General features: G+C 43.3%; 1 protein-coding gene across 1 annotated transcript in view; it reads right to left on the minus strand.

Moving 5' to 3' along the window:
• The window catches only part of tek (TEK tyrosine kinase, endothelial), a 244066-nt gene that overhangs the window by 78458 nt on the left and 150922 nt on the right, over positions 1 to 14686 (minus strand). The window contains exon 15 of the mRNA XM_072258228.1: positions 233 to 446. Coding sequence (XP_072114329.1) covers positions 233 to 446 — 214 coding nt within the window. The remainder of the gene's footprint in view (positions 1 to 232; positions 447 to 14686) is intronic.

Here is a 14686-nt window from a genome sequence, read left to right on the forward strand (position 1 = left end):
TAAAATTTTGTCTTCTGGCAGTACAAATGGTCAATAATGTGAAGGATTCAGAGACAGGAGCTAAGATGTCACTGCTGCTGAGTACAGTATGTACTAGAAGATATGTTAGGATTGGCCTCATTCTATGAATGTATAGGTTAATAATAAGTTACAGAACCAAGGATGAAAGTCTATGCTATATCACAGATGAAGAAAAGGGCCCAGTCTACTTCAGTAAAATAATAGGACCTACCTTTCATTCGTTTAATAGCAGCATTCATCTTGTGCCCATTTTTCTTAATTCGAGCTTTCAAGACCTGTCCAAAATTCCCCTCACCAATAATGTCTTCAAATTTGATGTCATCCCACTGAAGGACAGGATAGACAACTGGCATTCGCATCTGAGGCTTTGTTTTCCTGGAGAGTGTGAGGGTCCCTGAATTAAACTGAATAATTGGCTCTTCTCGCTGTAAAGACAAGGAAAGTGCAGATTAGGAATCAATATGCTGATAAGCGAAACTTGAAGCCAAGTCATTTGCATATATCACAAACAGCAGAAGTTTTAGTACAGTTCCCCATGGAAGACCACTAGTCATGTACTTCCATCCAGAATAAGTCCCATTGCCCACTAGTCTCTATCTTCTATGGACAATCCTGAACCTAAACCACCAATAATATACTGTGGATCTTTCAGATTAAAATCTTAATCTTCCTGATCAACCCACCACGGAAATTGTTGCAGATAACATCCATTGCCCTCACCTCATCAACTACCTTGGTTGGCTGCTCATAAACTTAATCAAAATTGTAAGCCATGACTTTCCCTGCAGAAAGCGATGCTGGCTGTCCATACTTAAAACATAGAACCTAGAGCAGTTCAGCACGGGAACAGGATGTTTGGCTCATGATGTTGTGCTGAACTAGTAACTAAATGCATAACAAAATTAATCTCTAATGCCTAGACAATGTCTGTATCTCTCTATTCTCCGCACATTCATGTGTATAAGAGCCTCTTAAATGCCACTATTATATTTGCCTCCACTATCACATCTGCAACACATTCCAGGCACCCACCACTCTTTCTGTAAAAATAAACTTGCCCCTTTACGTCCCCTTTGTACTTAAACCCTCTCATTGTAAATGCAATACCCTCTTGTTTTAAGCACACAGGAGAAAAATATGCCAGCTGTCTTATCTATTCCTTGCATAATCTTATTAACCTCTATTATGTGTCCCCTAGGTTGTATGACTTCTCCTCATAGCACCGGTCCTTTAATCCAGGCAGATTCTGGTAAGCGTCCTCTACACCCTCTCTAAAGTCTTCACGTGACTGGAATTGAATACAATACTCCAGATAGTGTCAAACAGAATTTTATAAAGCTGCATCATAGATAACCTGACTTTAAACATCATCTTTAGCACACCATCAACCTGTGTGGCCATTTTCAGTGAGCCATTGTACTCCAAGATACCTCTGTACCCTTAACACTGTTAAGGGTCCTGCCATTAACAGTGCACTGTCTCTTAATATTTGATGTCACGAAGTGCAATACTTCACATTTGGACAGTTAAACACTACCAGCCATTCCTCCACCCATTTCTGCCACTGATCTATATCCTGTTAGAGATCTTTGCCAGTCTTCTGCACTTTCTATAATGCCACTAGTTTTCATATCATCTGTGAACTCATTAACTCTATGTTTTCATCCAAGTCATTTATATGTATCAGAAACAATAGAGGTCCTAGTATGGATACCTGCAGAACACCACTAGTCACAGAACTCCAGCCAGAAATCCTACTGACCACTACCATCTGCCTTCTATGGGAAGCCACCTCTGAATACAACAGCTAATTCACCATGAATCCCATACACGTTAATTTTCTGGATAAGACTACCATGAAGGAACTTGACAAAAACGTTATTGAAATCTATGTCCGTAACATCCACAGCTCTACCTTCATTAGTCACCTTTGTGAACTCTTTAAAGAGTTCAATATACATGATGTGCTCCAAACAAAAGTCATGCTGACTGTCCCTAATTTAGGCTTTGGTTTTATATCAGATCCCGAGTCTGAGCGGTGTCAGCATGGAAGACGCTAGCATTACGCTAGAAATTCTGGTGTGTCAGGGGGCAGAAGTGAGTGTAGCCACTATTACTAAGTAGAAGGTGCTTGGGAAGTTAAAATGTCAATACGGGTGCACCTCAGGGGTGTGTGCTTAGCCCACTGCTCTACTATCTATATACACATGACTGTGTGGCTAGGCATAGCTCAAGTACCATCTATAAGTTTGCTGACGATACAACCATTGTTGGTAGAATCTCAGGTGGTGACAAGAGGGTGTACAGGAGTGAGATATGCCAACTAGTGGAATGGTGCCTAGCAGCAACCTGGCACTGAACGTCAGTAAGACAAAAGAGCTGATTGTGGGCTTCAGGAAGGGTAAAACGAAGGTACACAAATCAATCCTCATAGGGGGATCAGAAGTGGAGAGAGTGAGCAGCTTCAACTTCCTTCTCTGAGGATCTAACCTGGTCCCAACATATCAATGTGGTTATAAGAAGGCAAGAAAATGGCTATACTTTATTAGGAGTTTGAAGAGATTTGGTATGTCAACAAATACACTCAAAAACTTCTATAGATGTACCGTGGAGAGCATTCTGACAGGCTGCATCACTGTCTGGTATGGAGGGGCTACTGCACAGGACCGAAAGAAGCTGCAGAGGGTTGTAAATCTAGTCAGCTCCATCTTGGGCACTAGCCTACTGACGTCTTTAGGGAGAGGTGTCTCAGAAAGGAAGCATCCATTATTAAGGACCTCCAGCACCCAGGGCATGCCTTTTTCTCACTGTTACCATCAGGTAGGAGGTACAGAAGTCTGAAGGCACACACTCAGAGATTCAGGAACAGCTTCTTCCCCTCTGCCATCCGATTCCTAAATGGACATTGAACCATTGGACATTACCTCACTTTTTTTTTAAGTATACAGTATTTCTGTTTTTGCACTTTTTAAAATCTATTCTATATACATAATTGATTTACTTGTTTATTTATTATTATTATTATTATTTTGTTTTTTTCTGCTAGATTATCTATTGCATTGAACTGCTGCTGCTAAGTTAACAAATGTCACCTCACAGGTCGGTGATAATAAACCTGATTCTAATTCTGAAGGTAGATAAGTCACCTGGCCAAGATGGACTACATTGCAGAGTTCTGAAAGAGGTAGCTGAAGAGATTGTGGAGGCATTGGTAGTAATCTTTCTAGAATTACTAGCTTCTGGAATGGTTCTGGAGGAGTAGGAAAATGAAAATGTTTCTCCACCCTGTAAGAAGGGAGGGAGACAAAAGACAGTAAATTATAGGCCAGTTAAGCTGACTTCAGAGGTTGGTAAGATGTTGGGGTCCATTATGAAGGATGAGGTTTCAAGGTACGGAGTCACATGATAAAATAGGCCAAAGTCAGCATGGTTTCATTATGGGGAAGTCTTGCCTGACAAATCTGTTGAATTCTTTGAGGAAATAATAGATGTTATTTGATGCTTACTTGGAATTTCAGAAGACCTTTGACACACTGCCACAGGTGAGGTTGCTAAAGAAGATAAGAGCCGGTGGTATTACAGGAAAGGTACTAGTAAGGACAGAAGGGCACAACGCTGTTACAGATTGGGATGTTCTGGAGTTCAATTGCAATGTCATTCTGTCAGGGGTCTCTGTACGTCTTCCCCATGGAATATGTGGGTTTTCACCATTTGCTCAGATTCTCTCCCCCAGTTCAAAGATATTGTGCTGGGGCAGCATGGTAGCATGGTGGTTAGCACAACGCTTTACAGTACAGGTGACGGCGGGGGTTCAATTCCCACCGCTGCCTGTAAGGAGTTTGAACTTTTTCCCCCAAGACCGTGTGGATTTCCCAGGGTGCTCCGGTTTCCTTCCACAATCCAAAGGCATAGCGACTGGAAGGTTAATTGGTCACTGTAAATTGTCCTGTGGTTGGGCTAGGGTCAAACTGGGGGGCTGCTCGGTGGTGCAGCTCGAAGGGCCAGAAGAGCCTGCTCTGTGCTGTATCACTAAGTAAGTAAATAAAACGATCGGTTAACTGGCAGGAGGTAAAGTATGGGAATAAAGGGGGTCTTTTATGGTTGGCTGCTGGTGACTAGTGGTGTTCCACAGGGTCAGAGCTGGGACTGGAGTTTAGAAGAATGGTGGGGGGGGTGGGGGGGAGGATCTCTTCAAATGCTGAAAGGCCTAGATAAAGCGGACATGGCAAGGATGTTTTCTCTAGTGGATGAGTCTCGAAGAGGACAAAGGTCAAGGACATCTCTTCAGAACAGAGATGAGAATCAGAATCAGGTTTTTATGTCACCGGCATATGTCGTGAAATTTGTTAACTTAGCAGCAGCAGTACAATGCAATACATGACAATATAGGAAAAATATTAAGTAAATCAATTACAGTAAGTATATGTATATTAATTAGTTAAATTAAAATAGTACAAAAGCAGAAATAATATGATAAAAAAGTGAGGTAGTGTTCATGGGTTCAATGTCTATTTAGGATTTGGATGGCAGAGGGGAAGAAGCTGTTCCTGAATCATCGAGTGTGTGCCTTCAGGTCTCTGTACCTCGTCCCTGATGGAAACAATGAGAAGAGGGCACGTCTTGGGTGATTGGGTCCTTGATGATAGACACTGCCTTCCTCAGGCACTACTGTTTGAAGATGTCTTGGATACTATGGAGGAGAGTACCCAAGATAGAGCTGACTAATTTTTGCAACTTCTTTTCAACCTCTGCAGTAGCTCCCAATACCAGACAGTGATGCAGCCTGTCAGAATTCTCTCCATGTACAAACGTTTGTACATCTGTAGAAGTTTTTGAGTGTTTTAGATGACAAACCAAACCTCCTCAAACTTCTAATGAAATATAGACATTTTCTTTCCTTCTTTATAGCTGCATTGATATGTTGGGACCCGGTTAGATACGCAGATAACTTGACACTTTGGAACTAGAAATTGCTCACTCTCTCCACTTCTGATCCCTCAGTGAAGATTGGTTCTTGTTCCCTCATCTTACCCTTCCTGAAGTCCACAATCAGCTTTTTTGTCTTACTGAGCAAAGTTGTTACTGTGACACCACTCAACCAGCAAACTTACACATGGCATGTGAGCTATACCTAGTCACACAGTCATGGGTATAGAAAGAGTAGAGCAGCGGGCTAAGGCACGCATCCCTGAGATGTGCCAGTGTTGATCATCAGTGAGGAAGAGGAGGACGAATTTCTTTAACCAAAGGGTAGTGAGTCTGTGAATTCATTGCACAGATAGCAGTGGAGGCCAAGACATAGAGTATATTTAAAGACGCAAACACGAGGAAATCTGCAGATGCTGGAAATTCAAGCAAAACACATCAAAGTTGCTGGTGAAGGCAGCATCTCTAGGAAGAGGTATAGTCGACGTTTCGGGCCAAGACCCTTCGTCAGGAAGCGAAGTGTCTCGGCCCGAAACGTCAACTGTACCTCTTCATAAAGATGCTGCCTGGCCTGCTGCGTTCACCAGCTACTTTGATGTGCGTTGCGTGAGTATATTTAAAGCAGAGGTTGACGGGTTGTTGATTTGTTAGGTCATCAAAGTTTATCCCTTACATACTGTTCAGGTCAAATTTGACCTGTTTTGACATTTGACAGCAGTAAAAACAACCTTAATGCCACTTTTTTAGTCTAAATTTGACGACTTTTCCTAAAGTGACCCAAAATGCACAAAAATGAAAACATTTAAAAATTTTATACTTTTGTACAGGTGCTACAAATTTTTGTACACTGAGGCTGTTCCGGGTCAAATTTGACCCATATCTATTGAAATGGATTTTACATCTCTGAAACATTAATTAAGGATTAATCACCCATTTATCAATGTCAGATAGGCTATTTATGCATTTTAAATAGATCTGTGGTTCAAAATTTGGTATAGACACTTGTTGTGAGGGGATCCTTGGGCCGGGTCAAAATTGAAGGTATAGAATATGAACAGGTTGCCTGGGTTATGCAAAAAAGGCAGGAGAACAGGATTGAGAGGGATGATAAAGCAGTGTTAATGGAATGGCATAGCAGAGCAAATAGCCTAATTCTACTCCAATGCTTATGGTCTCATCCTCCCCAATAGTTTCCCCACCACTGACATGGGACTCACCAGTCTATAATCAAAAATTCAAGATTTAAAGATTCAAATGACATTTATTATCAAAGTGTGGTGACCCACTTTCTACGCAGGCGAACCGGCTCACAAAATAGCGCGCGCATCGGCAGAGAGGCCAGCCCCAAAATGGCACTGGGCCTTCTTCTTCGCCAGCAAGGGGAGAAAGCCTGCGCGCGGGAAGAGACTTTTGTAATGCACCTCTGACGTCATTTCTGCCCGGAGAGGGTGGGAACGGAACTGCGTAACAGCCAGTGCCACGAAGTTTGAATAAACTAGTCTCGAGTGCAACGTTCAGACAGCGTGTTGTTTTTTCTAGCCCTGTGTGTAGTACATCGCTACAAAAGAACGTATAACTTAAACTACTTTGAAATTTGTCTGCTTACAGCAAGAATACCGAAAATAACCCAATTAAAGAAAAAAAATAAAAGGATCAACATCCAATGTGCAAGAGAAAGAAAAAAAACACAAATCATGCAAGCAATTGAAGTTTAGCAGGGTTAACCTTAATTCCCTTGTTGAACAATGGAAGAACACTCAGACTGGGGATATGGTGGATAGCAAGGATGACAATCAGGGATTGCGGTGAGATCTGTATGAGCTGAAAAAAATGGGCTGAAAAATGGCAGATGGAATTTAATACAGACATGTGAGATGTTGCACTTTGAGAGGACAAACCAAGCTAAGACTTGCATGATGAGTAGAGCAGAGAGATCTGGGAATACATATCCATAACTCCTTGAAAGTGGTGTCATAGGTAGATAGGGTCTTAAAGAGAGCTTTTGGCAATTGGCCTTCTTAAACCAAAGTATTGAGAACAGGAGTTGGGATGTTATGTTGAAGCTGTGTAAGATGTTGTTGAGTCCAGATCTGGAATATTGTGAGTAGTTTTGGTCACCTACTGAGAGGAAAGATATCCATAAGATTGAAAGAGTGCAAAGAAAATCGACAAGGATGTTGCCAGAACTCGAGGACCGGAGTTACAGGGAAAGGTTTGATGAGTTAGGACTTTATAAGTTAGAGCATAGGAGAATGAGGGGAGATTGAATAGAGGTATGCAAAATTATGAGGGATAGAGATATGATAAATGCAAGCAGACTTCTTCTATTGAGATTGGGTGAGACTAGAACTAGAGGTCATGGGTTAAAGGAGAGAGGTGAAATATTTAAGGGGTTCATGAGGGGGATCTTCTAAACTCAGAGTATGGAATGAGCCAAACTAATCATTTGGGTGTGGTTTGGCACAGACTAGATGGGCTGTAGAATTTCATAACTAGCTTCTCACCTGTTCTTTGTGATCTCACCTGTGACTAGATAGGAAATGAAGATCTGATCAAGGCCTCAGAAATCTCACCTCCTGACTCTCTCAATAACCTGGGGTATGTCTCACTGGGCCTTGGAAACTTACATCTTAATGTTCTTTAAGCATGGATTAGGAATTGGCTTGCTTGCAAAGATAGGGGGTGGTAGTAGATGGAGTTTATTCTGTCTGGAGATCTGTGACCAGTGATGTTCCGCATGGACTGTTTGTGGATTTTATAACTGACTTGGTTGAGGAAGTGGTTGGGCAGATTAGCAAGTTTGTAGATGATTTGAAGGTTGGTGGTATTGTGGAGCGTGTAGAAGGTTGTCGTAGGTTACAAAAGAACATTGATAGAATGTAGAACTGGACTGAGAAGTGGCAGATAGAGTTCAATCTGGAAAAGTCTGAAATGATTCACTCTGGAAGATTATACTTGAAGGCAAAATACAATGTTAATGGCAGGATTCTAAACAGTGTGGAATAATAAAGGGATCTTGAGGTTCATGTCCACAGATACCTCAAAGTATAGGGTGTTAAGGCACATGGTGTGTTGGCCTTCATTTGTAAAGGAATTGAGTTCAAGAACTGCAGGAAAACATTGCAGAACTATGAAGCACTGGTCAGACCACCCTGGAGGTCATTTCTGGTTGCCTCATTATAAGAAGGATGTGGAAGTTTTAGAGAGTGTTCATAGGAGATTTACCAGAATGTTAACAACAGGAATTCTGCAGATGCTGGAAATTCAAGCAACACACATCAAAGTTGCTTGTGAACGCAGCAGGCCAGGCAGCATCTCTAGGAAGAGGTGCAGTCGACGTTTCAGGCCGAGACCCTTCGTCAGGACTAACTGAAGGAAGAGTGAGTAAGGGATTTGAAAGTTGGAGGGGGAGGGGGAGATCCACAATGATAGGAGAAGACAGGAGGGGGAGGGATGGAGCCAAGAGCTGGACAGGTGATTGGCAAAAGGGGATACGAGAGGATCATGGGACAGGAGGTCCGGGAAGAAAGACAAGGGGGGGGACCCAGAGGATGGGCAAGGGGTATATTCAGAGGGTCAGAGGGAGAAAAAGGAGAGTGAGAGAAAGAATGTGTGCATAAAAATAAGTAACAGATGGGGTACGAGGGGGAGGTGGGGCCTAGCGGAAGTTAGAGAAGTCGATGTTCATGCCATCAGGTTGGAGGCTACCCAGACGGAATATAAGGTGTTGTTCCTCCAACCTGAGCGTGGCTTCATCTTTACAGTAGAGGAGGCCGTGGATAGACATGTCAGAATGGGAATGGGATGTGGAACTAAAATGTGTGGCCACTGGGAGATCCGGCTTTCTCTGGCGGACAGAGCGTAGATGTTCAGCAAAGCGGTCTCCCAGTCTGCGTCGGGTCTCGCCAATATATAAAAGGCCACATCGGGAGCACCGGACGCAGTATATCACCCCAGTCGACTCACAGGTGAAGTGTTGCCTCACCTGGAAGAACTGTTAAGGGCCCTGAATGGTGGTAAGGGAGGAAGTGTAAGGGCATGTGTAGCACTTGTTACACGGATAAGTGCCAGGAGGGAGATCAGTGGGGAGGGATGGGGGGGACGAATGGACAAGGGAGTTGTGTAGGGAGCAATCCCTGCGGAATGCGGGGGGGGGGGGGGAGGGAAAGATGTGCTTAGTGGTGGGATCCCGTTGGAGGTGGCGGAAGTTACGGAGAATAATATGTTGGACCCGGAGGCTGGTGGGGTGGTAGGTGAGGACCAGGGGAACCCTATTCCTAGTGGGGTGGCGGGAGAATGGAGTGAGAGCAGATGTACGTGAAATGGGGGAGATGCATTTAAGAGCAGAGTTGATAGTGGAGGAAGGGAAGCCCCTTTCTTTAAAAAATGAAGACATCTCCCTCGTCCTAGAATGAAAAGCCTCATCCTGATATATTATATATTGGCGAGACCCGACGCAGATGGGGAGACCGCTTTGCTGAACATCTACGCTCTGTCCGCCAGAGAGAGCAGGATCTCCCAGTGGCCACACATTTTAGTTCCACATCCCATTCCCATTCTGACATGTCTATCCACGGCCTCCTCTACTGTAAAGATGAAGCCACACTCAGGTTGGAGGAACAACACCTTATATTCCGTCTGGGTAGCCTCCAACCTGATGGCATGAACATCGACTTCTCTAACTTCCGCTAGGCCCCACCTCCCCCTCGTACCCCATCTGTTACTTATTTTTATACACACATTCTTTCTCTCACTCTCCTTTTTCTTCGTCTGTCCCTCTGAATATACCTCTTGCCCATCCTCTGGGTCCCCCCCCCCCGTCTTTCTCCCCGGACCTCCTGTCCCATGATCCTCTCGTATCCCCTTTGCCAATCACCTGTCCAGCTCTTGGCTCCATCCCTCCCCCCTCCTGTCTTCTCCTATCATTTTGGATCTCCCCCTCCCCTTCCAACTTTCAAATCCCTTACTCACTCTTCCTTCAGTTAGTCCTGACAAAGGGTCTCGGCCTGAAACGTCGACTGTACCTCTTCCTAGAGATGCTGCCTGGCCTGCTGCGTTCAGCAGCAACTTTGATGTGTGTTGTTTACCAGAATGTTGCCTGGATTAGAGGACAAGTCTACGAGGATAGGTTGAGAGAGCTGGTCTTTTGTCTTTGGAGTGAATGAGGATGAGAGGTGACTTGATAGAAGTGTACACGATGATAAGAGGATTAGATTGAGTGGCTAGCCAGAGATACTTTCCCAGGGTGGAAATAACCTGCACGAGGAGTCATGGTTTTATGGTGATCAGAGGAAAGTGTAGGGTAGATGTCAGAGGTATGATATTTATACAGAGGGTGGTGGGTGTGTGGAACACCCTGCCAAGGCTGGTGGTAGAGGCAGACACATCAGGAGCATTGGAAAAATACTTAGATATACACACGGATGAATGAAAATGGAGAGCTATGTGTGTGTGTGGGGGGTGGGGAGAGTAAAGGTTAGATTGATCTTAGAGTACATCAAAAACATCGGCACAGCAATGTAGCCCAAAGGGTCTGCATCGTGCTATTCTGTGTAAGTTCCACGTTAAGAGATCTAACATTACTTTTTTACCAACCTCAAAAAGCCCTAATATAAGACCATAAGGCCATACGATATAGGAGCAGAATTAGGCTATTTCGTCCATCGAGTCTGCTCCACCATTTCATAATGGCTGATCCAATTTTCCTCTCAGCCCCAAGCTCTTGCCTTCTCCCATATCCTTTCATGCTCTGAACAATCAAAAGTTTATCAACCTCTGCCTTAAATATACACAAAGACTTGGCCTCCACAGCTGCTTGTGGCAAAGAATTCCACAGATTCAGGGCTCTTTGGCTAAAGAAATTCCTCGACATCTCTATTCCAAAAGGATGCTCCTCTATTCTGAGGCTGGATCCTCTGGTCTTAGACTCTCCCACATTGCCTCTACATCCACTCTGTCAAAGGCTTTCTCCATTTAATAGGTTTCAATGAGGTCCCCCTTCATTCTTCTGAATTCTAGTGAATACAGGCCCAGAGCCATCAAATGCTCTTCGTATGACAAGTGCTAATGCCTTCCACAGTGAAGACTGATTCAAAATATGTATTCAGTTCATGCACCATTTCCTTGTCTCCCATTACTACCTCTCCAGCATTGCTTTCCAGTGCTCTGATATCCACTCTTACATCTCTTTTTACACTTTATGTATCTGAAGAAACTTTGGTATCCTCTTTAACATTATTGGCTAGCTTATTTTTGTATACCATCTTTGTGTTCGTAATTACTTCTGAATTGCCTCTGAGTGTTTTTAAAAGCTTCCCAATCCTCTAACTTACCACTAATTTTTGCTCTATTATATGCTCTCTCTTTAGCTTTTATGTTGGCTTTGACTTCTCTTGTACGGTTGAGTCATCTTGCCTTTTCTTCTTCCTCTTTGGGTTATATATACATCCTATACCTGCTGAATTGCTTCCAGAAATTCCAGCCATTGCTGCTCTGCCATCATCTCTGACAGTGTTCTTTTCCAATTAATTCTGGCCAACTCCTCTCTCACACCTCTGCATTTCCCTTTACTCCACTGTAGTACTGATATATCTGGCTTTAGCTTCTCCTTCTCAAATTTCAGGGTGAATTTGATCATATTATGATTACTTGCCCCTAATGATTCTTTTACTTTAAGCATGCCAATTAATTCTGGTTCATTGCACAACACCGAATACAGAACAACTGATCTCCTAGGGGGCTCAACCATGAGCTGCTCTAAAAAACCATCCTGTAGGTACTCTAGAAATTCGCTATCTTGGAATCCAGCACCTACCTGATTTTCCCAATCTATCTGCATATTGAAATCCCCCATGACTATGGTAACATTGTCCTTTTGGCATGTGTTTCCTATCTCTCATTGTATTTGTAGACTACATCTTTATTACTGTTTGGGGGTCAGTATAGAAGTCCCATCAGGGTCTTTTTACCCTTGCAGTTCCTTAGATCCATACAGAATGAGTCAATATTTTCCAACCCTCTATCACCTCTTTCTGATTATTTGATTTTATTTTTACCAACGCAGCAGCGCTGCCCCCTCTGTCTTCCTGCCTCTCCTTTCGCTACAATGTGTTAGCACACTCCATCTCATGATCCTCCACAGTCTTCTCCTTGGTAAATATTGATGCAAAGTATTCATTTAGGACTTTGCCCATATCCTCTGTCTCCCACATATGCTCCTTCCTTTATCCTTGAGTGGTTCTGTGCTCTTCCTTAGTTATCTTTTTGCCTTTGATGCTGTAGTTTCTCTTTAATCATATTTGTCCTGGACTTCTGCTGTCATGCTTGAAAACAGAGACCACGTTTGATGTTTTCCAGTTATATTGTACCTCACTAATGTCCAGCAAAGATTAAAAGTTCTCAGCCAGAGCCACAGAGTACTTAATGATCCACCCATTCACATTTTCATCCGAATGATTGAACTACCTTATATCTCGAACAATCACTAAGATATCCCAGCACCAGTCCTTGTGGTACACCACCAATACTGGGCCTCCAGCCAGATTAATAGGTTTTCACTCCTATTTTCTGCCTTCAATGAGTAAACCAGTTCTGAATCTAAGCTTGCAATTCACCCTAGATCCCAGGCATCTTTATCTTCTGAATTAACCTACTATAAGGGACTATATGAAAAGGCTTCCTTAAGCCCATGTAGATAATACCCACTGCCTTAATTTTATCAAGCAACATTGTCACCTTCAAAAAAATTATTCCTGTCAGGCATAATTTGTCCTACACAAAGCAAAGGTAAAAGTCGCTAAGCGGGCCATAACTTTCCACGTGTGCATGAATCCTGTCTCTCACTGTCCTCTGCGCTGCTCTTCCCTATACTTACGTTAAAAAGGTCAACACAACAACATGGGCCATAGGGCCTGTAATTTGTGAACTGCTCTATTTTTATGTTCTCCTCCATAATACATTGATGCAAAGTACCCATTCAGTACCTCAGCCACTGGCTCTGATTGCAAGCACATCCCCTCCTTTATCCTTTCCTTGGTTATCCTTATTTTCTTAATTTAAGTATAGAATACCCTGAGATTATAATTGATCCTGCTTATTAAAGATATTTCGTGGCTTTGTTTGGCCTTCCCAATCACCTGCTTGAGCACTTTCCTGATATTTACAAGGGCCCAGTCTAATTTTAGCTGTGGACTTGACTAACATAGCTATATTTCATTAGGAGCTTGAGAAGACTTGGCATGTCACCAAAGGCACTCACAAGTTTCTACAGAAGTGCTCTAGAGGGCATTCTAACTGGTTACGTCACCGTCTGGTATGGAGGGGCCATTGCAGAGGATCAGAAAAAGCTGCAGAAATTGTAAACTCATCCAGCTCCATCACGGGCACTAGCCTTCCCAGCATCCAGGACATTTTTAGAGCTGAAAGTTCAAAAAGCTGGCATCCATCATTAAGGATCCCCAACACCCAGGACGTGCCCTCTTCTCACAGCTACCATCGAGGAGGATGTACAGGAGCCTGAAGACACACACTCAGCAGATTCTTTCAGGAAGAGATTCTTCTCCTCCACCATCAGATTTCTTAATGGACAACGAATCTACGAAAATGACCCCGCCGTTTTTTCTCTCTTTTTACATTAGTTGTTTAACTTAATTTTTAATATATACTTATTATAATTTAGTTTTTATTATTATTATTATTATTATTATGTATTGCAATGTACTACAGATGCAAAGCCATAAATTTCACAACATATGCCAGTGATATTAAACCTAATACCGTTTCAAGAACCCTTCTTGGATGCACTGAAGAAATCCCGCTCCTTTGAAGTCTCCTGTATTAAGGAAGTTCCAGCAAATAATGGGGAAGATAAAGCCCCCACTATGGCAACCCATTTGTTTGTGCACCTCTCCATAGTCTGTATTCATATCTGTTTCTCTGATATCCTGCCTGAGTACTTTTACCTATCCTGCTTCTGAACTTTACCCAATCTGCCTCTGTGGATGACAGCTCCAGTGTGTCCTCTCTGCGGGACGTTGCCCCTTATCAATCGTGCAAATCCTCTGGCTCTTTCACTCCTCCCCATATCACATCTCACCTAGGAACACTGAGCTTCCAGTCCAGTCCCTCATACAAACAGGTCTCTGTAATGGCAAGAACATCCCAATTCCATGTTCTCCATGCTCTAAAGGTTCATCCTCCTTACCCATAATGCCTCTACCATTGCTTTCTCAGCCCATCAGTCCCACCATGTTTAATTACCGTCCTTACTAGTCTTACTTGTCATACCAACTTTCTTGCCCTCACCCCATTTTTTCCAAAACTATAGAAGTTTATTTACATAACAGATACACAAGGCACAAACATTCAGTATTTACAAGACAGCGAGTACATTTAGATTAAAATATGATTACTACTGCCTATAAAACAGTCAATTCCCTGTGGGGAGCACACCACTCCTGGAAATTCCCCACTGTACCCATGGTGACGGCATGCCCCCTCTCCAAAGACAGCCAGGTATGAAAGCATCCTAGGAAGAGGAGCAGGCAGTCGACCCTGGCAGAGCTCTTGACTTTCCGCCACCTAGACATGTGAATGGCCTTCTTGGCCAGGCCCAGGAGCAAGTCCACCAGCAGATCCTCAACGCTTCGCAAACCTGCTCTCACCCAACCACCGGTTGCTCTGCTGCTGCAGTTACCAAATCCCCAGTTACACCAGTTTAAACCCACTGAGTAGCAAACCT

Source organism: Mobula birostris, chromosome 5 (assembly GCF_030028105.1).
Source record: "Mobula birostris isolate sMobBir1 chromosome 5, sMobBir1.hap1, whole genome shotgun sequence".
Lineage (NCBI taxonomy): Eukaryota > Metazoa > Chordata > Chondrichthyes > Myliobatiformes > Myliobatidae > Mobula > Mobula birostris.